The sequence below is a fragment of the Calonectris borealis genome, chromosome 4 (genome assembly GCF_964195595.1).
Source record: "Calonectris borealis chromosome 4, bCalBor7.hap1.2, whole genome shotgun sequence".
Lineage (NCBI taxonomy): Eukaryota > Metazoa > Chordata > Aves > Procellariiformes > Procellariidae > Calonectris > Calonectris borealis.
Window position 1 is genome coordinate 6,768,126 of NC_134315.1, and position 27,226 is coordinate 6,795,351.

The 27,226-nt window shown below is 40.2% G+C and overlaps 1 protein-coding gene across 1 annotated transcript; it reads right to left on the reverse strand.

Moving 5' to 3' along the window:
- Positions 1-27,163, reverse strand: RMND5A (required for meiotic nuclear division 5 homolog A). Its single transcript, XM_075148446.1, has 9 exons — positions 26,817-27,163; positions 22,056-22,198; positions 14,819-14,953; positions 14,547-14,647; positions 9,176-9,342; positions 8,258-8,423; positions 5,516-5,618; positions 3,153-3,307; positions 1-1,753 (listed from the first exon to the last, which is right to left on the reverse strand). The coding sequence occupies exons 1-9, from the start codon at positions 26,956-26,958 to the stop codon at positions 1,690-1,692; spliced, it is 1,176 nt and encodes a 391-aa protein (XP_075004547.1). The 5' UTR covers positions 26,959-27,163; the 3' UTR covers positions 1-1,689.
- Positions 27,164-27,226: the final 63 nt, after the last annotated feature.

Genomic DNA, 27,226 nt, shown 5'->3' on the forward strand with positions numbered 1-27,226 from the left:
GAAAATAATATCCTCACCCGTTTATTGTTGATTTTACCACTTGGTAACGCGGTTGTTTTGAACTCAGTGTGAATACAATTTTAAGTTTTGCAGAAAATCACACACCTCTATTTTTCACACGTATCAAACACATTTAAAGTTTAAAATTTGGGTGCCTTGACTTGCTCCTCTTAATGTCTCTTTAGGGATGTCCATTGTCACTGATCCGATAGAGTCCAACTCAGTCTCTCATGTCAGGTGACATACAAATTCAAAAGGTGTAGATTTCTCAAAGACGGTCTTCTCTGTAGTGCATTGTGCTAGTGCATTCAACCAGTGTGTCAGTATTCAACCATATAAGCTTGGGTTGTTTTTGGTTTTTTTTGTTGTGGGTTTTTTTTTTTTTTTAACTACACAATACAGAAATATAATTTTACATGTAGCTTCGCATGCCTTATGGCTGCTTGCCCTACTATAGGACAGTGCAATAAATACAAATATATGCACACTAAAAAAGATTTAACTGCCATGATCTACATCTCATTTATGAGTACAAATTTACCTAGTCAACGATATGACAAATTTAGCAGAAAAAGTGGCAATGGCAGTAATAGTCTACTACAAAAACAAGGCTAGAAGCAAAGTGTTCTCAAGCTACAGAAAACTTGCTACTTCCTAATATATGATGTAGGGCCCAGTTCTGCCAAATGCAGAGTCGTGATCAGTAGATTGCATCAGAACATGCTTTTCCCCCATTTAACAATGAATAATTCTACAATTTATTTGGTTTTGATAACTGTTTATAAATAGCACACTATAATGACTATTAAACTATACAGCAACATGACATTTATAGCCTAATCCTGAATACAAAGTTCAAAGAACATGACTACAAAGGCCAGAGAGCAAATGTCATCGACTAAAAGCATTTCCACTTCAGAATTTATTGAATGTTCTCTTACACAAACACTTCTCAATCGTGAAACTGAAAGAACAGGATTTCCTATTCCCTCTCTGCTCCAGTAGTAATTTAGCCGCACATCACCCTTATAAATTAGTGATGGATTTTAACAGGTAGCCCCTTGGGGCTATATATTTTATATACTTTATATATATGCACATTTACTTTGAATTCTATGTAAAAGTTGAAAAAATGTTTGAAAGAAAAACGCAGAATATATCACAGCTTTTTCAGCAAAAAAAAAAAAAAAAATACAAATTAGTTTTATAGCCACTATTCAATTTATCAAACTTTTTTTTTCTGAAGTATTTACCTTTAATTATGTACACGTTACAGGAAATAAAACTTTTTCCACAAACATTCTCTAAGGTGACAGTTATCAATAGAATGACAGAATAATAGCAGGAAGAATATTAAACAAATGGGGGTGATCAATTTCTGCTTTTAAAAAGTAAAAAGTCACCATATAATTAAGTACAAAAACCTGCATTGAATGACAACTGCTGGTGTAGTAACTTGATCAGGTATGGAGACCAAGAGTATAGTAAAGCCCTATGGTAATAATATTTCTGTAGCATTTCCACTTGGTATGTATATACTAAATGTTGGCAAAGTTTCTGTAGCATTAGCTTATACAAACATAGGAGTCCTCAGTCTGCTGCATAAAACGGAACAAGTGTGTTTTAATTCTCCTGAAATGCACCTGAAATCCAGAGTGTCACTTACAAACTGCATAATGAAACTTCTCTTCAGAAAAATATCTGTTTGGCATCTCCAGGACTTTGTTCCATCGGACAATAAGGGCATTTTAATCTGGGGACAAAAGACAACGCGTTAGAATCGCAGCAATGTGCGACAACTGAGCATTAAGCTTTTTCACCCGTTACAAAGGTATCGAGTTTGCTATCGAGTGATAGTCCTTCCTCTTTTTTTCCCCTCTAGCATGAAACAAATGTACTCTTAAGCCATAATGCTTTACTTGGCTGTATAAAAGTCACCTTTAGCTGAGAGAGACCTTATCACGCTTTTTCTTCTAATTATATTCTTTCTCACCTTTCACCCACACATCCCTGAATTATTAAATACCAAGAAATTACTCTTCATGATTAATCTATTATCTCTACTTCTGGATTAGTTTGTTGCATTTTAATTATTTTAAATAGGCTGGTAGCTTTCACTTTGACTGCCTCAGCATCCAGTGCGTTTTATTCTCTGGTTCCCAAAATGCTGTGATTTTTAGAACCCACTTAGATCAGCTCCTGCAGGCAATGACTAAACAGGTCAGCCTGGCCTCCCTGCTGAGGTCTCCACTGATACAATTCCACCTCCTTACAATATTTCTTCTAGCACTGATCCGTTTTTCCTCATCTCTAAGTTTGGGCCTTTCACACACACCCCACCCCACCCCCCTGAGTTAATATTGTCAGAGCTGTGCTGTCACTAAAGCTGATCAATGAAAGCATCAGGAATGTGTGATGGGGGACCGGAATAGCGTAGCAGCAAGTTTACTGGCTTAAAATGGCTAGTCACCCATGAAGGCATACCTTTAGGCTTTTCTAACAGGGCAAAGAATGCAAACATCACTTGACATTTCCATTCATAGCATCACTTATTTTCACACTGGATTTTGCAAAACAACTTACGGCTCTAAATTAAGCTGACAGCCTCCACGGAAGCTGCATATTTTAAATCCAAATTACCACTGGTTCTTCCTCAAGGAAATCCATACAGCTCGCTCTCTCCCATTTCCTCCTTCCCAAAAGCGTGTAGGTGCCCCACTGATATCTAAGAAGGGGTATTTCCACAGTGATAATTCAACTACCTGCTCAATTACTAAGCCATATTTCCCCAGAGGTTTAATTTTATTCTTTAAGGGATGTTTCATGCATTACTAACCTTGCTCCCAATGAAAAACTGTGTGTGTAAAAGCCTCCATTTTGAATTTAAGACAACACAACAGTACTTACAACTTGGAAAATTACTCTGTTCATTGCATTCCTTCATATAATCTCACTTTCTACAACATCAGAGGGTTTATTATGCTTTTCTCCAGCGCATCAACCCGGCTTATCTGGCTTCTAAGTCATTCTCTAAGATTAACAAGCTTCCACCAATTATGTAATTATGGACTCAGTTTTCCCGAAACACAGTATTCTAGTCTTAAGATTTGTCCTTGTCTATATGTTGCATGAAATAAAAGAATGGTACTTACTTGCTGCCATTAAACATTTTATTCAAAGCATCTCTTGATATAATATGACCGCAGACTAATTTCATAGGTGGATTATTATCTGTTGTTTGCTGACGAAGAATGGGACAGGCAAATATTGAATGATACCAGCACTTTTTACCGAGGTCCACTTCAATCTGTGAAAGAAATTAACATAACAATTTATGATGGGAAACTTCATTTCCAGATAATTATCCCTTTAGGTCATGGCCCGTACTTAACGGATTTCACAATTCAGCTGTGAAGGCAGTAAAATCCATTGTGTGGATGCCTGACAATTTCCCAGCCAAAAATTCTTAATTGTGATCTTAAAATGATGATTTATGTTGCTTCTCCCCTCAACAAAGCAGAGTATTCTGCCAAGGGACCGGTGCATATTATAGTGCAGTTCTATGCCCTGGCAGGAAAACTGAGCTGATGACCCAGCAAGACTTTCTGTATTTCCTAGCCAGCAATTTCCAAAGGGGTTTAGATGATAGATCTCACATGGGGGGGGGGGAGGGGAGGGGGGGGAGAAAAGAGAAAATCCCTTGGATTGATTATGTTAATGTTCTACAGCTTCTTGAAAGACTCTCCCGACACCCACATGTCACATCAATAATGAATGTATCAGAATCATTTATTTTCAGTACCAACACAGAAGACACTGGTACAGCACAACTCTTGCCATCAGGACCAAATGATTTCAAAAAGGGACATCTCACAGAGAAGGATGGGTCTGTGACTGCAGGAATTGATTGAGAACTGCAAAAATCACAGCTTCTGTACCTGAAGCTCCTGGCTCCGACCAGTCCTCAGTTCTGACAAGTTTCACCTTCAACAAAATCTGACAATATAGCCTTTTCACGCTACTTAATCTCTGTCTTTGCACGATGAAAATAAGGCTTCCCATCTCCTTACTGCCTTAGCAGTACATGCTAGAGACCCTTAAGTTTACAATATGCAAGGAGGCATATAATACTATTAACTGATCTGCATCTGACAGCAATCTTTTCCCAAATGCTCCCTAGCTAATCATTCCTGTCGGGACGGCAGGGCATGAATCTGTCACGCTTGGAGGTTACACTCTCAGTGTTACAGAAAACATAGCTGGGAGAAACTCAACACACGTACTTACACTATAAATTAATCTCTTACAGCTACAATAAAAGAGGCTAACTCAGTTCATGCCCAGTTTGCACAAAATAGGTTTTCTTTCCAAATCAGGAGCAGGCCACTGGAGAGCTACACACACCAGGTAAGAGCTATAAAGGGAAACTGGGGTTTCGTAACAACTGAATTTCATTTCAACTGATACAAATGAGTTGTGCTGGAAGTATAATGCACTGGATCCCAATTCAGTTCTCGTGTCCCCAGATGTAGCACTAATTCTTTCATCTCCTATCTGCCTGATAAAGAGTTAGTGCAAACCAACTCGTGGACAGAGCTCAAGCGTAGCTACGGGAAGTTAATGTTTGTCAGTGGGATGGATTTCCTGTCCAGTTATATAGAAACATCTCATATGTTCAGTGAAGGCTAAGTGGAAGGTGAGAGCATCTGGTTTTTTAAGGTCATTTGATCAAAGACGTTTTCAATGCAAAAGGGGATAACAAGTAAATAGGGGAGCAACAAACAAAACTGAGAAATATAAACCTGACAGACAAACGTAATGGAGACTGTAACAAGAAACAACCTTGTCAGTCGTGCTAATTGATAGGCCATCAAGAAACTGCAACGAAACCGGGACTTTGCAACAGATAAGAACGCAAACCTGAGGGTCTCTGAGGAGAGGGGGTTAGTAGAACTACACAAACTGCAGGAGGAACGTGCAGGGGATGGAGATTGGGGAGGAACAGCCAGAAAGGAGTATAAAAGGGGCCAGAAGGGCCATGCCAGTATTTGAGGGGCCATGAACATGCATTTGCTCATGAATCTAGAGTGGTGCGTGTGTGCTCTCACCAGTGTATGTCAACCTTTACCAGCCAGAGAGGAGGAAGGGATCTTGGCTGTCTATACTTATGTTTTATGCAAGTCCTGTATGTGGGTGCTGTTGAAGGCAGCGCCTTGTCTGCGGCAGCCTGTCTAGCCGGTCATATCCGTGTCCTTTGTGTGTGTGCGTGGGTGAGTGTCTGCGGTTCATGCTCAGCTTCGCTACTGGTTGAACCTACAAATGGGAAACCACCAGCCACCTCCATCGGCCTGGGACAAGACCCTGAGGTCTCCGTACAGAAGTAGGAAGTCCCAAGCCCAGGAGCTGCTGGAGGTGTCAGCCATGTGTGACATCCCTTAATATTCAGCACAGAAGAAACCCGAAAACAACATTCAACATTAGAAATCTGCCCTGGGATAACTTAGCATCAACTCACCGGTAGCTCATCCTTCTGGTTCCAAACACCTGTGCACTGCCTTTGTTCAATAACTGCCTTGATATTAATTAGAGCTGGTAATGCTACACAACCTGCTGAAAAACTGCGGAAAAAAGAAATGTTAACGTAGGGTGCCTATTAGGAAACCAGCATTTTTCATATTTCTACTTTAAAGGTTAGCTGGGACACAAGAGTGTCATTCAGTTATTGTCTGTACTTCTAAGCTCCCTCCAAGTACAACAAGCAAGAGTTTTGGGGCAGGTTAGCAGTTACCCTGCATCTTCAGCTAGGGCCCTCACGTACTACATTCTGGACTGAAAACAACAGTTAATCCCTGCTCTGAGTCTTATAATGAATCAGTTTTCTATACCACCTACTTTGATTTTGATCTGTACAGGAGGAAGACATCATGTTAGCTTATACAGGTAGTTGCTCTCAACTATGGAAGAGTACATGCAGCCTAAGAATTTTCATGTAACCCACACGTACACACAACCCATAATCCTTTAATTATTTGTAATTACCATATAAAGAAACATGTCTTTCCACCTTCACCTTAAATCAAGAAAACAAACGTAGAAAAAACAAAGGAAGGCAAGTGAAGGAAGGAAACCACAGCCTGTAACAAGAATGGCAGTATACAGCTGACCAAAGCCAGTGCCCCAACAGTTCAGCCTGCTCTGGGAGTTACCCATTACCAGAACTTGCCACGTTATTTTCAAATATCTCACTATGTTACAAAAGAAAGTATGACAGAGTTTCCACAAATTAACAGATGTTTTGATGGATTTAAGTCTAATTACAGTACCATAGGCCTGGAAATCAGCAGCAACAGAAAAAGGATTTGACCTTGGTATTAGCCTGCTCTGTTTCTTTGGCAGATTATTTTACTATTTGTGCAAGTTTTATTCCTCTCCCCTTTGCCCCTCCAGACACTTGTTTTTGTTTCTGCAGCAACATTTTGGCTAGTTTACTTGGGAGGGATGCGCCTGAAACCTATGGATCTCTTGCCTAAGCTTAAAAAAAAAAAAAAAATTTAAAAAAAAATCATATCCTTCACCTCTGACTGGTCATTTTAATCCTTACACTTTGCTTTTTGGTTATTTCAGCCCTGAGTGTGACTTGTGTTAACCCCTGTGGAAAGTTCAGACAAATAGTATTTGTAGAAATAAAAGCATTACTGCTTTAATGATTCTGTATGAAAACACCTCTGGAAGAGCCCTTTAAGAGTATAACAACTCAAGTAAATAGTAAATTCAAACGGTGTCCTGTAGTCCTTCGAGACCCTGAACCACGACCTCCTTAGTACAACAAGAGTTTTCCCACTGACTCCACACAGCAACTCAGACCATGAGGCCTGTACAGGATTAGATACACACTGGAGAAACCAATCAGCCTTCAAGAGAAAGTGACCGCTACCCGTGTTCTAGAAAGCAATATATTTTATAGCAGGGACTTAACTTCAAGCTGCTTTAATTTCTACAGGATTTGCAGCGCTCAAAGGTCACACCGGTTTAAGACAGTAATTTATGACAAGAGTATCAATACCACCTATACAGTAAACACATTTCAGTGCAATCGATTTCACACCAGGCACAAAGCAAGTGTCCAACCAATCCAAACATCAATAACAGGGATTTTCCACTTCACCAAAAATCTCTTGGCCGTTTGCACTGAAAACCATATTACAGCGTCAATGCATGAGCAATTAAAATGTAAAGGACTGCTATTAATTTGACTGAAAGAGGAAAAAGATGAAAACCAAAAACCAGAGATAGAAGTTTCAGATATCTATAAAACCCTCAAACTGAAACTCGTAACGTTTATTGTAGAAAGACAATTAATCTGAAAGTGCTCCCTTTGTTGCTTCTGTTGTATTTTGTGACAGAGGTGCAAACACATGCAGAAGGCTTGACAATTTTAACAGCTCTAAACTAAGCACAGAACTCTAATAATAGTAACATGCAAACAGTAAATAAAAAAAAGCTAAAACAAATTTAAAAAAAAAAAAAAGAAGAGGTAGCAAAGCTTCTGCTAAGTACCAAATCTAGCCCAGAAAGATACATATAATTTATTTTTTATTTAATATCTGAAATGAGAATGAGAACGTCAGGCGAGTATATTGGGGGAACTGGAATCCAAAGGCTAAATAGCAGCTAATATGTTTTATCTTCAGAGAAGCTAGAAGGAGATTAGGTTGGTTTTTCTTCACATTTCCAACAGCCTCCTACAGATTTGCATTTTGTCAGATTAGCTACTGAGCTTGAAAGTGCCTCTTTCTTCTTTGCAAATGAGGTCCAGCAAATAATTTGGAAATTCTAGCAGCTGAAATCACAAAATAACTCTTAAGCATTCTTCTAAGGAGAAGACAGGTAAAGTAACATGTGGATGAAAAACCAAGATCATCAATTACTGACAGAATCATGGCCAGAGTTTTGGGGGTTTTTGCAGTTAAACAGCAGGGACAGTTTTCACGCATTTGCTGTGGGAATAATTGGCTGATTGCCATCGCACTGATGTCTAAACTACGAAAGCCAAATTCCATCCATGAATGCTTCCTCTTGAGCTGCAAAGGTGCAGGGTAAAGCACAGCACACCTTGTTAGAGCTAATTGCAACCATACTCTATTTAATACAAGCTAGATGAGACTAGTTCTCAAAAGCCGTTTCTTTGGTCCTCAACAAGAAACAGAAACCAAAACACTATGTACCTGGTCGTAAAAGCAAATGAAAACCAGCATACCTAACACTGAGAGGTGATTCAACTGAAAGTCCCAGAAGAGCACAGGCATCTCTTGTAAAGATGTCACAGATGTCCGCCCACTGGTTTGCATCTAATAGATGAACGTACGGAGAGTTCTCTATACCTTGCCGCAGGTATACCAGGCTGCCCATCAAAACCTGAATATCTGTGAGGGACCAGGAACAGTTAGTTATTTTATACTACAAATAAAATCCAGTGTCTACAGTTTTAGCTTTTACATGGAAAATGGGCAGATACACCAAATCAAAAATACACATCCTCACCTCTACAAAATAAATTAAAGCCATCACAGAACAGACGTCAACACCTACAAGAGCTCCAGTTCACTATGGATAGACTGGGGGGTCGTTTGTCCCTCTACAAGCACGACATGCTGCCTATTAATTTGCTTCAAACAGGTTTACTTTTTTGTAAGTTTTCTGATACACACAGTCCCCTAAAAATTAGGCTTTACTGGATTCAGTTTCAGATGGTTCACTTAACTCACATATTCTCCATTTTTCAAAAGTTTCATTTCTCTTTGTATTACCCCACGCAGCAGAAAATAACAGATGACTATTCCAAGAACATTTCTGTGCATTTTTAACACTTTACCCTGGCAGCAGTCCTATTCTAATCTACATATTATTTAAAGAATCAAAACCCTTAAATTTAAGCAAATGTGCAGACATATTAAAATATAATTTTAATGTGCCCTCTTCAAAAAAAGGAAAAAAAAAAAAAGAGGGGTTAATTCAAATTGTAAGGATTCAGGTTATACATGTTAAATACAAAAATAAGAAGCCTCTAACAAAATGAAAATAATGGACTAAAACACGTTTGGAACGTGATTTATATTTTATTACAAGGTGCCACATCCAAGTGCTTTAAATTCCCTTAATGTGACCAAAAACGTACCTTTCTGATGATTTAGGGCAAACGGCTGGAAGTTTTTCGCATACTGAAGTGCTTCTCTTTGATTTGCTGTTCCACCCATCAATAAACTAATGAAATATAATCTGTGTAGTTTAAATTCCAACGAACTATTCTGTGCCATAAGCATTTCTCTGTTGGATACCGCCCACCTAGAAGAAACGAGGTACAATGGGACACGACACAAGAGTCGTTGAATGTCAGCCTACACCATACGAAATTATTACAATTATCAAACACCTATTTCAAGGAGAATATGACTGTTCCCTGAACTTCTATGAGTTTACACGGAGAACAGAAAATGGCAAGTAACAGAGCAAGACAGGGCACACAACATGTGAACGACGGTACTTCTGGCACTGCTGCACAGGTTAACCTCTGCAAAATTCAACACTCACAGGCAAGACTGAATTAGACATAACATAAGGTAGAAATAGCTAAAATTTACTGTATTTTGATTAATAGCACTCTGTTACTGAATCTTAACAATTGAAGATAGTCTTCGGCTGCATGTTGAAGAAGTTTGACCAAGCCTTTCAAGACATATTTTCCATCTTCCTCATTCCCCAAACATTTTTTCAAAGCCACTATGTTTATATGCATGTGTATGTTGCCCTGGAGAGGGGAAGTGCGACTATGGAGGCCTCAAAGATAGTATCAAGACCCTACAATGGGGGATAGGGGAAAGGGGAGGGAAAATCAGTTTAAATATCATAGAATCATTTAAGTTGTACTTTACCCTGCTTAAACTTTGCTTTCTGTGTTATTTTCAACTTGGGCAATAAAAATATTTCTCTTTTTCTGGGTCTCATTCACCATGACAACACTAATGTTTGGCTCCCAAATAACATGAAGAATTCCTAAACACACACCAAGTAAAATGAACTGGAATTTTTAAAGCATTTCATAAAAATTTATTTTATTATTTAGATTTTATCCATCCCTCTCATTTTTTTGTGGGCTGTTTTTTTTCCTTAATTCAATTTAGTCAGGCCTAAATCAATCCAATCTTTCTCTTAAGAACTTCAAGTTTCAATGTTCTTCAGTACATCTGTTTCTCATTAGTGTTAATTAGTTACACTGTTTTTCACTGTGGGGGCCCCATTAAGCAAAGAGCTTTTCACTTTTCAGCAAGGAAGTGAGGTAGTCACCACTCCTTAAAAAGAAGGGGTATGCGAGGCTTCTGTTCTTTTCAACCAATACTAAAATAAGAAAATTAAGCATTCTTACGGTACTGGTAAAGCTTTCAAGGCAAGAGAGCCTTCTGCATTAAGATGTAGCGTTAATGCTCAAGTACCTACTGTCCATTTGTTGTGGTGAAAGTGTCAGGAGTCTGACTTTATTGGCAAGGCTTTGTAATGACATCAGTAACCTTTCAGTAGGAAACAGTGAAAAATGTAGCCTTTGAACTAAGAAAAAGCTCTACTGTTCCTAACTTCAAGCAGCTTCAGATAAGCAGCCTCAGAAGACTGTCAACGCTAATCTCCACCAGGAGGGTGACTAACCACGTTGTTTGGTTTTTTGATTTTGTTTGGTTTTCTTGTTTGGAGGGGTGGGGTTTTCTTGTTTTTGTTTGGTTTTTTTGGTGTTTTTTTTTGTTCTTGTTTGGTTTTTAGGTTTTGTTTTTGGGTTTGGTTGGGGTTGGGGTTTTTTTGGGGGGGGGGGGGGGTATGATCAGCGTCCACTGTTTAAGGCAGGTATAGTGGCAATAAAGCTCACTCCCAACCAAGAAAACAAGAGCATGAAGTTAACAACCATAGACCAAGAAGCAGCTGAAAGACAAAAAACTATTATCAATAAACAGTAAGACTAGTTCCAGTCCACAGTCACATTAATGAGATATTAATCTGTATTGCATCAAAAGAGCCTCCATCCTCTCACTGCCAATATTCACAACCACATGACGGTACTTCATCTTGCTGAGATTGAGTCTATTTTTCCAAATTAGCTTTCAGGCAGGCTTTCCATTTTTAGCTCTTTGAGTGGCAGCACAGATTTGTATCAGAAGAAAGCAGCCACAGAAGCAAGGCCTGAGGTGTTTGGTCTAGGACGCACTGTTCCTATTTCTAATAAAAAGACAAAAAACCAACAAGTGAGGTTTAAAACATTCAACACACACACACACTCTCTACCACCATCCAAAATCATTAGTAATCACAACACCTATCTTACTACCTCCTCTCAAAACGATACTTTCAGCATGTTTTTACTTCTGAGACTCAAATCCATCTGAACTTTTTAAAGTTTATAGTATACTATTCAAGCCACAGGTACACAGAGCTCTCTTCTAGCTCCCACATGGGATTTAGTTAAAATTAATTTCACAACATCTAGCAAAGATTAAATTAAGTTTAAACCATACCCCAAAGGTCACAGCAAATACCAGGACCTGTCCACCTTGCTGCTTTACAGACATAAGAGAAGACAGTATCTCTTCCCCAGGAGATTACAATCAAAAGCTTTGAACCTGCAAGTCATTCCCACCAGAACTTCACAGAGATCCACCTGGGCTCAGAAGGGCCAGAATCCACCCAGAAAGAACCTACGGATTTCCCTCCCCCATCACCAAATTACAATGAGAAAAGTCACTGGAAATTAACGGGATCCTGCGGAGGTAGAGACATTACATGGCTTAGGGTGCAGGGCCAGACTGGGCACCTACGAAGTCAAGTTGCACACTCCACAAAAAAAGAAAAATGTTATGGCCAGTCATACTAAATTTAATTGTGAAGTGTAGTATTTGTAAGTGTTGGAATTTGTATTAGTAAGAAAATCTGAAAAAACTACAATAAGGGTCTTTTTTTTTTTCAAATCAGATACGAATACTAACTTCTTATCACCACAGCAGGGCTTTGAAAGTCTTTTCAAAGTGTCATTAATCTGACAACTCCCTTTCGATAGCAGTGACCAGGAGCCACCCATGTTTGCTTCGTTTCCAACACTGAGTTAAGCCGAGCACCAACTGCAGAGCACTGGCAGAGCCAGAGAGACTGGTTATTGTTTTCATCTCAACCTTTTGCATGGGTAAACCCTGCTATACTCCCCTTCCTGGTTCGTGGTACTGTAATTAATTATCCTTGCATAACACCTGGTTTTTGCTTCAACACCACTGTCAGTAGCCTGGCCCTAGAACAGGCCAGTTTGGGACTGCTTTTATGCACCCCTGAAGCTGTATTTATTGGTGCCAATTTTAGCCATTTATTAGCTTTTTGCCCAAAGAGCACAATGCCACCCCTCCAAGCTCTTCTTACATAGAGGTTGTCCCTCCAGGAGCAGTTTCTATCCCTTCTCCTGAACACCCACGTCTGCTGGGAAATAGTATGGGAAATACATTCACTAGCATCAGCAGTTCTGCGGAATAACGGAGCATTTAAGACATCAGTTACCTCCTAAACTGTATAGTTCTGTCACATTTTGATCGTCCTCACTAACAACCATGATTTTTACACAAGCATCACTATAAATAAGGACCCTCTGTGCCCAGCAGCAGGCAAAGAGAAGCAGATAGCTTTTGCACTGAAGAGTTTAAACAGAATAAACATTATAAACAGAAATGAGACAGGGTGGGGGAGGGAGACCAGCATACAAACTGTGCTGACAATACACCCTATTCTCTGTTCATTCAGCTGTCTTCAGAATAAGAGTTCTTTTGAAGAAGGACCATGCCTTCTCCTTTGTTTGAAAAATATTTAACACATTGCAGGAACTACAAGATACGACTAAATAGCAACGAGTAAGGCGTAAGGCCTAGCAAACTGGAGCTAAAATGAATTTAGTGACTTCAAGTGGATGGACGTAACAGCAAGTTACTGTTCCTCAGAGGGTATCCTTCACAACAGCTATGTTACTATTTGAACTACAAGAAATAGGTGGTGTAGCTGACAGAAAATCCTGTTTCAGTTGTAACACCAGGCATTTCAGTGTTGCTTCCCTTCAATTAGCCAACTCAATAGCAATAAACCACCTGAGCTTTCCACCTGTGTAACTATATTCAAAGACCAACTATTTAGGTCAAACTTTGCATGACCCAGAGGCATAATCCAAGATTTAGTTTATGAACACCACAGTTTGAATATCAGAGTATCCCTGCACTTAGTTTAGGCCTCTGAATTGACATACCCATGTTGGATCATGTTAAAGGGAAGAGAAAACGTTTGTTGGTATGAAAATGTATTTCACTGAATGCAAAAAAGGTATTTTAAATGTATGAATTATACTCTGGAATGAAACAGAAAAATTGAACTTGCTTTCTTCCATTGTTTCTACTTTCAAAAGGTCCCTTTAAAGCTATTTTATTTTTTTACTTACTTTTGACACCAACCTAAGCTTACCAAAGCTCTCGCAACCTAAAGAAGAAAACAAACAAACAAACAAACCAACCAACCCTGAAACATAGGCTGAGGGTTTGTTTGGGTTTTTCTTGTTTTTAAAATAAAAGTGGTTCTGAAACAGTACAGCACAGTTACATATCCACTACTGGAAATCAAAACAGTAGCCCATGAGACATTTCATTAGATTTCTCTCTTCACTGTCACTTTTAGCACCAGCTTACATGTCTAATGGTTGTAAAGTCTGCTAAGGTCAAGAAAATATCCTGGTCTAAGGTTGATCGATAGACCTCAGATATTCCCAGACTTGGTTTTCGTCTGAGCGTTCAGCATTATCCACTGACTTCTATGGAGAGAATCGTTTTGTTCAGAAGAAATCTCACTAACAGATCTCACTGTCAGTCCAGGCTCCCAGCTCATATACCGCAGAGATGTTTCCTGCTGAGGAAAGGGACACACCTCTCACCCAGCATTAATCAGCACCTACCTGGCAGCAGCAGCCTGCGAAGTACACACTTATCCTTTCACTCCCCCTTCCCACCCTGTAGTCCCTTATCTGGAAAGGGAGAGTGACTTGAGGAAAAGTGAGAACTTTGATCCGAGTCAAGTTCTGCTCACCCCAAGGGCTCAGTGAAGCCAGAAGGACTTGGTGATAGCAACACCTTTACTAAGTCCTGGTATCCTTCATAATTCAACCTTTTAGAATAAGGTTCACTAGTGATTGACTATAAGGCTAAATACCATCATGGCAGACAACTGTTGCTATAAGTGATGTTTCTTCCCAAAACTTTAAATCGGCATCACAAATGATTCAAGTTAATCCTTAATCTAAGAAAAAGACCCTTACTGCCCATGGGGAGGGACACAGAGGGAACAAAAGGAGAAGGTAGGGGTTCACTCAGTAACTAGATCTCTCAAAGGACAAATGGGACACATTAAATATTGTCTTTAGTATATTTTGAAGTGAAAAACTAAGGATTTGTTACAAGCATTCAAAAAAGGGAGAAAAAAAACTTGAGTAGACTCACTCTAATGCAGGTCTCAGAACTCTAACTTTTAATGCTTCCAATATTCGATTCAACTCCACAAACGGTTCTTTTTGACTTTGATCTATTGATAGACCAGATTCCTGAAAAAACAAAGGCAGTTTTTAGTTGAAGCGTAAGAAAACATGGGATTAAGCTGCTGTTTTTCTGACAGTTTAAATATTCACCCGGAACATTAACATTCAAATAAGGATGCTAACCCAAAGCATAATTTTCCATGATCGATAACAGTCAACATCCACACTTATCGTTACCTGACAAAGTTCCTCAGCTACGTCCAACATCCCCTGCCGGAAGAAGTGCTCCACCATCACCTCGTTGAGGATTCGCTGGCTGTCAGCCTGCCAGCACCCATCTATCCCCACACTGCTGATGTCGGAGTCAAAATTCTGAAATGTGCAAATTAACAGTTAATAGGCTGGAACAAATCGCCCCACGTAATTTTTCTTTAATTATGCAAGACACCTATGTCTCCACCCTGATGCTTTCTGCCTATTACTCAGTTGGCCCTCAATTACCTCCCGTTCAAAGTGAGATATATCTGTCAACTGCTTCATTATCCCCTGTGTACAGAAGAAGAAATCCTTTGGCTTGCTTGTTTCAAGTCTGAATGTTATCCACCATAAGGAATTACACTGACAAATTACAAGTCTAGCTAGCAAATCAGAAATCTAGTTAACTAATAAAGGGGTTTCCAGACCACGATGCGTTTTTGAAGGAGGTATCTGCAGAATTTTTCCATATGTGAAAAACTGAAAAATGCATAGAGAACAGAAAACAAAATTGCCTACACTAGAATCAAAATAGTGTTATCAATTCATCACTGTCACTACAGCGCACGAAATTAGAAGTAAAAGCTTTAACTAAAGAGTTTCTGACATAGCTGGGAGGGTAGACAATGCTGAAAAAAGAAAATGTCGCTTCTCTCCACCCCCACACGATAATGAAATTCAAATCTCTGAAGACCTCAATATCCCAGCAACAGGATGAGCTTTGAAGATCTGAGAGATCTTTTACAGATCTAACCCTGATGATCCTACTGCCGTATATTTTTAGGCCAATGGCCTACGGACATATTCCAGGAATAAGTAAAAATATTGTCATGGTGACTCTTTAGTAACAGTTGGCACTGCTTGGCACTGCGCCTCTTGGCAGCAGGAGAGCAACACTTATTCTAACCCAAGATATAAAACAGGACTTTAACTGCTAACATGTTTTATGATCGGGACAGGCAGGTCAATTTGAATAAAAATCCTCACCCACTGCCTAAAACAAACCTCTTGCAAAAGGAACAGCCTAGAAGTCAGTGCATTGCTTGCTGCCTGAGCTGATGGCCCGGTAACTACAGCTCTCTTACAGGAAGGAACTTCAGAAATCAGAAGTTGGTGAAAACAGCAGTGCCTCAGCTACCGCTCTGTGACAATCGACAGTCCTGCACAATATGGAAACACCTACCTAACACAAACGCACACTTCTGTCAAAGCAGGCAGCGCAAACAGAGTTGGTACGAGCTATCTGTCAACCACGTATTATCAGTTCCCCGTCAGCCGGCACAATGCTGGAGTGGCGGGTTAGCCGATACCCGACCTGCTGTAAGGTCTGCCAGCGCAAAGCTGGGTAACCAACTTCAGAACAAATCTGAGCAGGCAATATGCGTTTACGTTAGACTGGCACTTTGTATCCCAGGGACACGACATCGCCAACCTGCAGTAGGAACCCAAAGAGCCATACGTTGTTTTGTCAAAACACACGCCAGGCAACAGACATTTGCAGAGTGACACTGCCAAAAGCATTCAGGAGCCTACTATTAACCGGTTTCAGAAGTTAAATTGAGTCGCAAGGAGATTCTTAAATTAAAAAAAGTAGAGAACAACATGATGGCAGGTTCAAACTTTCAGACCAAGGGGTGACTTTTGCCTCGCACAAGCCTCTCTTGCACAGTTACGCCTCACTGCTTTTTCCTCAGGAGGTATCAAATACCTAACCACAATTCAGATGTCAGCCTCAAAAACTGAAACTGCTGCCTTTATAGGCTGGCTAAAGAGGACCAGAGTGGCATGCAGTGATTAGCTACAGTGAAGACAGATGCATGGTGGCACCTGCCACACAGAGGGGATCAGCCCTTCAGAGGCAGCCTTACCAACAGTGAGCACGTCCACCTCTTAAATGGCAAGGGGGAAGCTTAAGGGGGCACAGTAGCATAAATCTGTAAAGCTTCTCATTCTTCCTTCCAGTACTCTGCACAGCTCAGCTTCCCACTGCGTCTTCCTTTTATTCGCCTCTTACTAATTTCCTTCATCGGCCACCTCCACATCTCCTTTGACGCTGCTCTGTGTCATCGTGAGAAAGGGGCAGCCTTCTCATCCCTGCACGCGTGGCTTCAAAACCACCACTCCCTTCAGGTCTCCTAGCAAACTTTCAGTAAAACGTTAACCTTAGGCGAGCAAGTTGTCTCTTCCATCTTTCAGAGATGGTGGAGCAAGATGAGCATTTGAATTATTGCCATCGATTCAAGTCTGATATTTAACAACATTTTCACATTGGTGTCCTAACCTGTAAGCTCCTTGTCATGCTGCTCATCTTTAAGCTGTATCTTGAAAAAACTTAAGCATCTTGAGGAATAAATAACAATGTTTACTTGCGCCAACCCTCTGAAGCCTTTGAGGTTCACCACCATTGCCGATTCTGGTATCACTGTCCAAACACCACTAGCAGTTAACATAAATCCATCAACAATGCATTAAGAGAAATACCAGAGGCAGTAGCAAGAACACACAACTTGCTTTTGTTACTTAGGTTTCGGGAGCGGGGTAATCATCAGTATTCTAAAAATAAATAACCGAGTTATTTTTCTCGTAATTTCAAGTCCTACTGAATGTATCCCCGTAAGAAGAAACTGTTTTCTTCTGAGCAGTTACCAGCCATTAGAGCTGAACCTATGCCTTAAACATCGTCACATCCTTCTCAGTGCCTGGGGGCAGACATGGTAGAGCCACTTACTTACCTCAGTCCTTCACAAAATCCACATTTTGTTCTGAAACAACAAACCTATGAGCCTTGAGAACCTTTTCAAAACCCCATCGTAAATTAGATTTTTTAAATCCCATAAAAGATGGTAACAATGACTCATATCAACCTAGACGTGCTGTAGATTCAAGTCACTTCACACAACCTGAGGACCTCCTTTTTTTTTTCCTCCCCCTCATCCATTCTCCGATCAACCCAGTCTTGACCAGGTTCTCATTTCAATGATTTTTTTTTTTTTTAAACAATTTCTGAGGTCTTTATTATATGTGGGATTCTACAGCTCTTCCTCCAGTGGGTCCTGAGGAGCTTCAAGAACTGACTGTGCATATTACAGTGAGTTACTGTCACATGTCAGAACAAATTACTGCTTGCCTTTGGCTTACATATTTCATAACTGTCATGCATGCATGGTATGCTGGTGACTACACATCTCTCAGTTTTGTTTTCTAAATGCTAACAATATGCTAACTGATAGCATGTGGGGTTTAGTAAGATTTCACTAGTTGAAATAAATTCCATAAGTTACAAACTCCAGAACGGTTATTTTGTGCTTTTCAGGTTTTAAGCTTAGAAGAGCGTCAGTTAATATTCCTGAGGAAAAAAGCCTTTTTTTAAGAGCCTACCTAGCAAGCCTAGTGCTAAAATGTAGAATATTATGTGCAAATATACCAATGATACAATGTAAAGTACATTACTGATAATTGCTGTAATGTGAGGACTTCGAGACGCACGCACACACACACAAAATGGACCATTTTAACCAAGATACAACCTTCCATGTTATTAGTACCAACATGATATGAAGAAGGATGATTATTATGGACAGTTTTATTCCTCAGTTTCTCAGTTGAGATTACTTTGTGCGTTCCTCCCTTCTTCTGAATTCTGATCCAATACACAAATGAAATACATTCGTTTACCTTGTCTGTTCAGTTTGTGGTTCATAAAATAAAGCTCAATTTGCAAAGACTCTGTATTTATCTAGCCGTATTCTTCACAGCAACATAATTTAATTATGTTCAGTAAAGCGTTTTCATTTGTTTGTATGCAAATTTTTATGTGAAAAAAACACTAACTTAGGTAAAAGTTTGCTTTCCCAGAACAAAGATTGGATTAAAATGTTGGCCCTTTAAAAACAGGCTTAAAATTCAGGGAAAAAAATGGAAGGAGCTCCCATTTACTCCACTTACTTTCCTGAATGAAGGCATTTAACCACTACTCAGACAGATTGCTGCTAGAGGGAAAACAGTTACTAGCCCCATCAAACATGCTTTGAGATGAATTCAAATCATTCCAGAAGAGTGATTGATTTACAGGGAGACTGATGAGTGAGCTACCTGATAACAACTTGCTGAACAACAGTGACATGATGAGTTCTGGAAGCAGAGCAAATGCTAGTACAATAAAGAAAAAACTGGATGCAAACATTTCCTTTCAAAGGAGAAAATTCTCTTTGGAAGAAAGGGTAAACCCTCATGGATCAGAAGCACATAAACCATGTAGAACTGTGACGAAAAAAGATATAGCTTATTAGATAAGCTTTCCAGGAACTGCTAACTAAAAAGCAACACACAAAGGTTTAGCATTTCAGACTTTAACAGAGTTCATACTTGATGCCACATTTGAACTCCATTTTTTAAACACTTAGGAGCTTCTGTTCTCAGAGTGAACTCAGCAGGCAGACAAATCTAGGTCCCATCCAAGTTCATAAGCAATGACTACACTAATTAAAAACCGACCAGACTAAACTTTACATATATAATCCTGCCTCAACACTGGAAAAAAGAAACATAACCTGAAATTTGCCACGAGCAGATAATACAGCAAGTTCTTTCAAAATCCAAGCTTGTTAAGTAGGAAGTTTGTTGATTCTACGTGTAACAACAGCTGTCATTTGGATGCGTCACAGAAAATTGGTACCAATATTAGCATGTTTCCCAATCTCAAATCAGGCAATAAAATAACAAGTTACATTTATCTATGCCTGAGCATATACAGCTAGGAAGACCATAAGCAGTGTTCTAGAGATGTTAATCCGTCTATAAAATAAATGAGGAAAAATGCTGGAATGAGGATTTACATGTGACAGAAACAAAACTCAAATATCACGAATCAAGGCAAGGGCTGTGCTTCTTTAAATTCTAACGAGCATTTTATTTAAGAAGCAGTAGTATTTTGCCCAGAATGTGTCTGGAATCAATTTACTACATCAATTACACTTAATTACTTCTATTGGTTTAAGCTTAAGTATATTATGAGGAAGGAATGGGGGGAGGGCAATTTCAAGAGGTTATGGGACTCAGATGCCAACAAAGACTTTGCTGGTAGGTTTCAAGCATGTTTTCCAGCAGCACGGGGAAACCACATTAAGTAAATATGGAAGATTTCCTTCAAATGTCACTGTCCAGGGAAGCACTGAATTCCACCTGGATTTAAACATTACACATACTCATCTGACAAACAGGCCAAGACTTCAGGGTACATTTTAAAGTAGTTCCCTTAAGATACTACAATCAGGGAAAACTAATAAAATTCAAAGTACTTGCATTAAAAAAAAGTCTGACAAAGTTCATATTTAAGGAGACAATGCTAATTGATGCTCTGAACTTTATAAAAATATGTCCTTCATTACGAGCAGGACTGGGGACTCATGCAGTTCCCACTGCTTCTAGTCTTCTGATGTAAACACCACACACAACTAAGCAAGATTGAAAAGCCAGAGGAATGAGCACACTGAATACAGCGAGTTGGGCTCATTTTTGAACACCTCACCGAAACAGCACAGAGCAGATTATTGATATCCTTTCTACTATTTTACAAAACCACACAGCTGGTATTTAAAAAATGCTTTTATTTACAGCTATCCTTTTTCAAATAAAAATAGTAGATAAACTCAAAACAGCAGGACAGAAACAACACTGGAAAAACCTTGCATATGACAACTGAAACAGCTATTTGGAGATTAGACTCAAGTCTAAATTTTATTAAGCTTACAGGTGTTGTTTTCTTTGGCTTCTAAGAAACACTATCACCAATTTCCATTGAATATTCACACCCTCTATATATGATCTAGGGCTGCTCTACCTCAGAGTATTTAAATGAAAAAGGTTTTTATACAAAGTCCACTTGCTAAAGCAGGAAAGTTTCAAACTTAGGACAAGATTACATAGATTTATTTCAGGCTTCAAGCCAATAATAAGGATGGAATTTTACTCTAGTTAATTGGTTTAGATACAGCAGCAAGGATTAGAGACAGATGCATCCTTAAGCTTTGGATAACAGTGACGCTTGGATTAAAGCTATTAGTACAAAGTTTGAGCTCTCCATGATGGTCAAACATAGATATAAGCAAAAAATATAACAGTTGCACAGACATTCTGCCCAATAATGCAGCCTTATGTACTTTGTCTTTTCATCACACTACTGCTAAATTATGCTTTAAGATATTATTGTTACAAAGAGAGTTTAAATGACATTCCCAAACGATGAATGACTATTCTGTAACGCTGCAATGTCTTTGTCCAGATGAAAAGACTCATTTACTAGTGTCTTCCCTGGAAAGATTATAAGGTGCACCTCAAACCTAATGTTTAGACCCTATCAACATAAGCACGTTCTGATATGAAACTATCACCTAAGAATGTCCAAAAAAAGCAAGTACAAGACTCCTTGCATACAGAGCTACTTTATATGAAAGAACACACAGATGGAGAAAAGCATGACCTGAAAGTATACATATAGCACCACTTACCACAAAAAAAGAGTTTTAGTATAATTTCAAAAAATTTTTAATATCTACCTACAAAAATATATTCAGATCCCAGTTATTCTTGAACCCACAGTTCATGTAAGAATGGCTCATATACAAACCTTCAAAGATAAGCTGCCCTACCTTGTTATTTGTTATGGCATAGACAGAGATACTAGGAGAACTTGAATCTACTCTACTCACATTAAGAACACTACGTGTTATTATATTAAGCCCTAAGAACTGACAACACATCTGAAATACATACAAAATGTCTGTCTTTAAAAATTCTCTGTTTTTATACTGCCTTCTAGAACAAAATGCACTTTTGATTAATTTGGCAATTAACTAGAAATGCTATAGAGAGAGAGAGAGAAAAAAAAAACACAGTATTTCTTATTAAGACAGATATTGAAGCAAACATTTTGCTAAACTGATATAACACATACTATTAGTAAGTCTAGCAATATCTATAGGGCATGTTCTCTTGGAAATTAAGAGATTTGAGCTGCCCCAGAAGGAATACTCCGCATACAACAAATTCTGAAAGCAAGTACTGTACACCTCACTGTCTTGCCTCTGTCCCAAGCCTATGCTTCTGTAGTTGACAGGAAGATTTAATTAAGATTAATTGTACTATAAATACAAATTTTTGTAAAGCAGAGTACACATCACAGAATATATGCAATAATACAATCAAACCACAATATAAATACCTTATCAATGGCTTTTCCAACTCGGGATACACTGCTGTGAATGTCTTTATGATCGGAGGCCAGTTTTTGAACTGTGTCTTTTATTCTTTTACAACATTGTGTCATAACAAGTGAAATTGTCCCCGACAAGTCTCCATCTTGATCTAGACAAAAGAGAGGAAAATTACTACCTTTGTTACAAACAACTGATAGCATAAAATCTCTCAGTATGAAACAACATATAAAGACAAGAAATGGTATTAAAAGAAAAAAATGCAATCTAGAGAGTATTTGCAAAGCAAGATCAGTTTAAATGAAGCAAGATATACAGGACACGGCTCACCCGCGGAATCAGAAATCCGGTCAGGTGCACAATAACAATGAACAAGTGCAACAGTTTAAAAAATTAATGTAAAGTTCTCACGTGTCTCAGTCACAGTAAATTAATAAACACATCTCAAAGAAACACCCCAATCCACAAATCTCACAGGATATAAAAGTAAGCTACTGAACCTACTACAGGATCAGTTTTCTTTTAGACAGTTCCCTGAAGATGCGTCAGAATGTTGTGTTTAACTTCAACAAGGCGCAAGCAAAACTTGGATTAATGAGGGTCCAATTCACTCTCGCTCCGCAAACTACCCACTTATATCAAACTCCGTTTGCTTTTGAGCTGTACAAAACTTTTACTTCCTGACTTGTGGAAACAGCTCTAAACAGTTCAGCCAGCCAGTCTCCAATTCTCCTCAACGGACGAGAAGCAGCTTGTAAAGGACCTGACTGTGAACATCAGATCCACTCTTTCTTGTTATAAGATTTATTCTCTAGAAACTGTGACGTTTTTAAACTGATGTCCAACCAACAGGTGCAATGCTGGATGACCCATTCTGTGGACAAAATAATAAACACGAAAGGTTTACAAGCCCCTGATCACATCACCGCACTCAACAGTTTATACCCTTTGAGCTTCGACTCAAACATCAGTCAGTAGCTTTAGTTGGAAAAAAAAATTACATTCTTTTGTGCTTTACTCCAGTCCTTTCTTCCAGCTTTTGATTTCAAAATACAAGGAGAATCTCTTTTCCTTTTCTCTTTACCTCTGAAGGTCTCTCTTTCCTCATGTTCATTCTACATGAAGAATTTTTCCTTTAGGGACACAGATTTAGCAGCCTTCAACTGCATGGGAAGGTTAATTTCAGTGGGAGAGCAGCCCAGAAATGCTTCCCTAACATTCTGGATCCAAACACTTCATGTGAAAAAATAAAATCCCCAAAATACCTCTTTAGAAGAAAGATTTAAAAAGCAACCATGTTTTCTATAAAGTTTGTTCCTTTCTCATTTCGTATTTTAACGCGCCTTTGGTTTTAGCAGCACTTTAGAGCCCAGTTTCTGATATTTCATGGAGAACAAAACGCAGGCGCATCAAACTGCTGCTGCAGGACCGGCAACCCGAGAACAACAGAAACACGCCGTAACTCTTACAGCGTACCCTTAACAATACGCCTCAGAGAGAGCAAAGGAAATCCAGAGAAAAGCTGTAATCATAGGGGGTAGGTAATAATTTAGCAGCCACTTCTAGATACCTTCCTCTACGCATCCTAACCCTCAACCCTGCTGCTGACGTCAACAGCAAAAACAACCTTCTGTTGCTACACGCTAAAGCTAGCTCATCTCTAGAAAAGTAAATTACTCCTGTTCATCCCCACAAGCCCCAGCTGAGGAAGCTTTAATAGCATTTTTGCAACAGCCATAGCTTTTAAGAAAAAAAAAAAGACGCTTTAACTTTTTTCCTCCCTTTTTTTTTTTTGACCCATGAAGCTAATGATCACCTCCCAGGCAAACGGCTAATAGGGCTCTGTATTTTTCCTAGTGAATGAGTGAGGAGTAACAGGATTGAAACAGTCTCTTCAGTGCACGTTCACTAACTTCACTCTACGCATCCTAAATTAAAAACGAAAATGTCACTCAACCATTACATAAAGTTCGCCTCCTAAAATTATTTCAAGAATAATCATTATTTCTTGGTTGCTATTTAATTTTTATGATAGACATACAAAAATCACATGAGAGCTCTTAAATAACTCTCTCATGACTTTTGCCAAGACAAAATGATCAGTCAGAGATTACGCAACAAGCAAAATGGAAATACTCATTCCCCAACAGAGAGGTTAAAATACACTCTCTTAATAGCCATTTTTTGCAAGAAAAGCCATTAAGCTAAAACCCAAACAACTTACATGTGTAACTGTTTTTACCCCAAGCAAATAAGTGAATTACTGGCCGCTCACACTTGCTGTAGCAGAAACCAACTACAATAAAGCAATGAAAATGTCTACACAGGAAAAGCCATCAGAGCCGTAAGAGAAAAGATTTCCCCCCCTGCACTGATCTCTTCTACCTTTAATTAAACTATGAGCTACTTCTAATAAATCAGCCGAAGAAAGCCTGCAGACTGCCGTACCAGTAATTCAGTGTTCACAGAACACTACAGACCGACAGCTTGTCTCTGTATCATGTACGTACAGTCACAATTCAAAAAAAAATACATTAGCGAGCAGACACTAGGCACAGAGTAGAGTCCAAAGCCAAGTTTACTCAGCCAGACACATTTATACCTTCCGAGAATATACAATCCTGCCTTGGCTACTCCAAGAGGTGAGATATATTAGGGGAAGAGAGAAGAAAACCGAACTTTGTCTTCCTATTCACAGGCCTTAGCATAGGGCTGTTCTGTACTTAGGCTTTAAGGTGAAAGCAGCTCAAGAAATGTTAAGAGACTGTATGAGTGGGGAAAAGAAAAACTGTTTAGAGATTGAAGCAGCTTCTAACAGTTTCTTTTTCTCCACCCACTTCCTTTTTATATCCACTGCCTATTTAAGGTCTTTTTGTACATCTTTGCTCTCAAATCCTGTCCTACAGCATTAATTTCTTCTTCAGCAGTAAGGGTTTTCTTTTTCTTTTTTCCTTTTAAATTACATACGCAAGCATATTTCTGCAGTTCAGACCCCTGAATTAAAGAGCTCCATGTTAAGAAGTCCGGCTGCTTCCACTTCCATCAGTTTTCAAAAATCCTCAGGATATAAAAGCTGCAAATACCTGTTCTTATCAGAAAGTTATTTATAACATGTTAAAGAAAAAATAAGAATTTTGCCACCTATGAAGCCAGCTTACCGTCAAATGCCAAAATCGAACACAGCCCTCAGATGTTTGAGAGTGTACTAATAACATATTGGCTTCATTCTAGAGTACTTACTGAAAGTAAACTCAATTTGGGATGCACTCGGCCAGGACAGCATCACCACTTATTTGGTAAGTGCTGAAAACATGTCCAGGGCCTTCCCAGGACAGACCCAAAAACTCTTAATCCAAGTCTGGATGGAAAACCCAACAACGACCCTGAAGGAACTGCACACTGGAACCTTTTAATTTTATTACAAAGAGAATAAAAGCTCTGGACCTGCAACAGGATTCTCACAAACAAATCTTTACAGCCCCACAGAGTCCTACAAAGATCAATACACGGGTCATGCCACGCAGCTTTCCAGGCAAGGTCAGCATCTCAGTTGGTGAAAACACACATTTTATCGACTGTCCTTAATGCACAAGCCCAAACTGTTTTGAACAGCCCAAAATACATTTATGGAAACACAGTTCAAAACAATGCCAAAAAGACCAAACGTTACTTCATCCCAAATAAATGCCCCAGAACCGGAGTTCCATGTTTGCTCTCTATGGAAATTGCTGTGTACACACAGCAGCTCTAATACACTCGTGTTCCTGGAATTACACGCACTTGTAATTGAGCTTTGCACCTGTATTTGTACAAGACTACAGCAAACACATTTTTTCTCTGAACCAAACAAAAGCAGATTCCACAAAACAGTGAAATAGCACAGTTTGCTCTCAAGTTTGGGCTCAGGAGCCTCCAAGTTCCCATTTTTAATCCCTCAGCCGTCATTCGCTTCCTGCACGGCCTTGGGTAAATCACTTCAGCTGTCTCACCATTCCCTCCCACTCCATCGATAAACACTGCATTACCTCCATCTCAGGGATTTCGCAAGGTTTAAATGTCTCATGTTTATAGCGCGCTCCGGCCATCTAGCCCGCCCGCGCAAGGGCTCAACATCAGCTGTAAAACACAGACAAGACTTAGGAGGCCGTGTTTACTTCCTGCTAAAGAGTGGCTTTACCCTGAACACTTCCAAACCTAGCCACATCAAAAGAAAACAACTTAAGTGACTTAGGAGAACAAAAAAAAAAAAAAAAAGAAAATAAATAAGAGGGGAAAAAAAGAAAACAGGGCAGCCCTGCTGTTTATTCCCCCTGGGGGTGACTAACCCCACGGTAACTCAACAGAAGGCACGGCCGCGCTGACCACGGTCACGCCGTGCCTGCCGACCGGGGACAGGCACTCCTCTTCAGCAGCGCACGGAAGGCAGGCGAGGCCCGGGAGGGCCGAAACCTCTTCTTACCTTTTAACTTTTCCCTGCCAGAAACGCACACAAGGCTCCGACTGCAGGGGGGTGAGGGGGGCAGGCCTCCAGCTCAGCCCCCGCCTCAGCAGACAGACCTGCCCCGGGCCGGCCATGAGCGGGGTGGGAACCCCCCGGGAGCAGGGAGCGCCGTTCAGCCCCGAGGCTGGGGGGGGGGTTTCCCTGGGGGGGGGGGCAGTCCACAAAGGCCCAAAGCTCTGGGCCTTTTAACCCCGGAGGAAGGAGCCGGGCCCCGTCTCCTCAGCGAAGGGGTAGGGGGAGGAGCGGGGGGGGGGGGGTCTCCACGTACTCTCGGTCTGGAGGATCTCCCGGCGCAGCCCGCCCGCGTACTGGATGAGCTCTTCCAGGCTGCGCTCGCAGAGCTGCCCGTAGCCCGAGAACTTCTGCAGCACCTTCTCCAGCTCCCGCTCCACCGTCACGCACTGGTCCATAGCGGCCGGCACCGGGCCGCGCTCCTCCTCCTCCTCCGGGCCCCCCTCTCTGCCCGGGCCCCCCTCTCTGCCCGCCCCACCCTCGCCGCCCTCCGCCAGCACCGTCCCGCCGGCACGGCCCAGCCCGGCCCGGCCCGGCGCGCCGCTCGCTCCCAACTTCCCCGTCTCCTCAGGCTGCGGCAGTTGTGCGCAGGCAGCGCCGAGGACAGGCGGGGACCTCAGAGACGCTTGGCACAGGCAGCCCCGTGGACACCTTAGCCGGGGACCT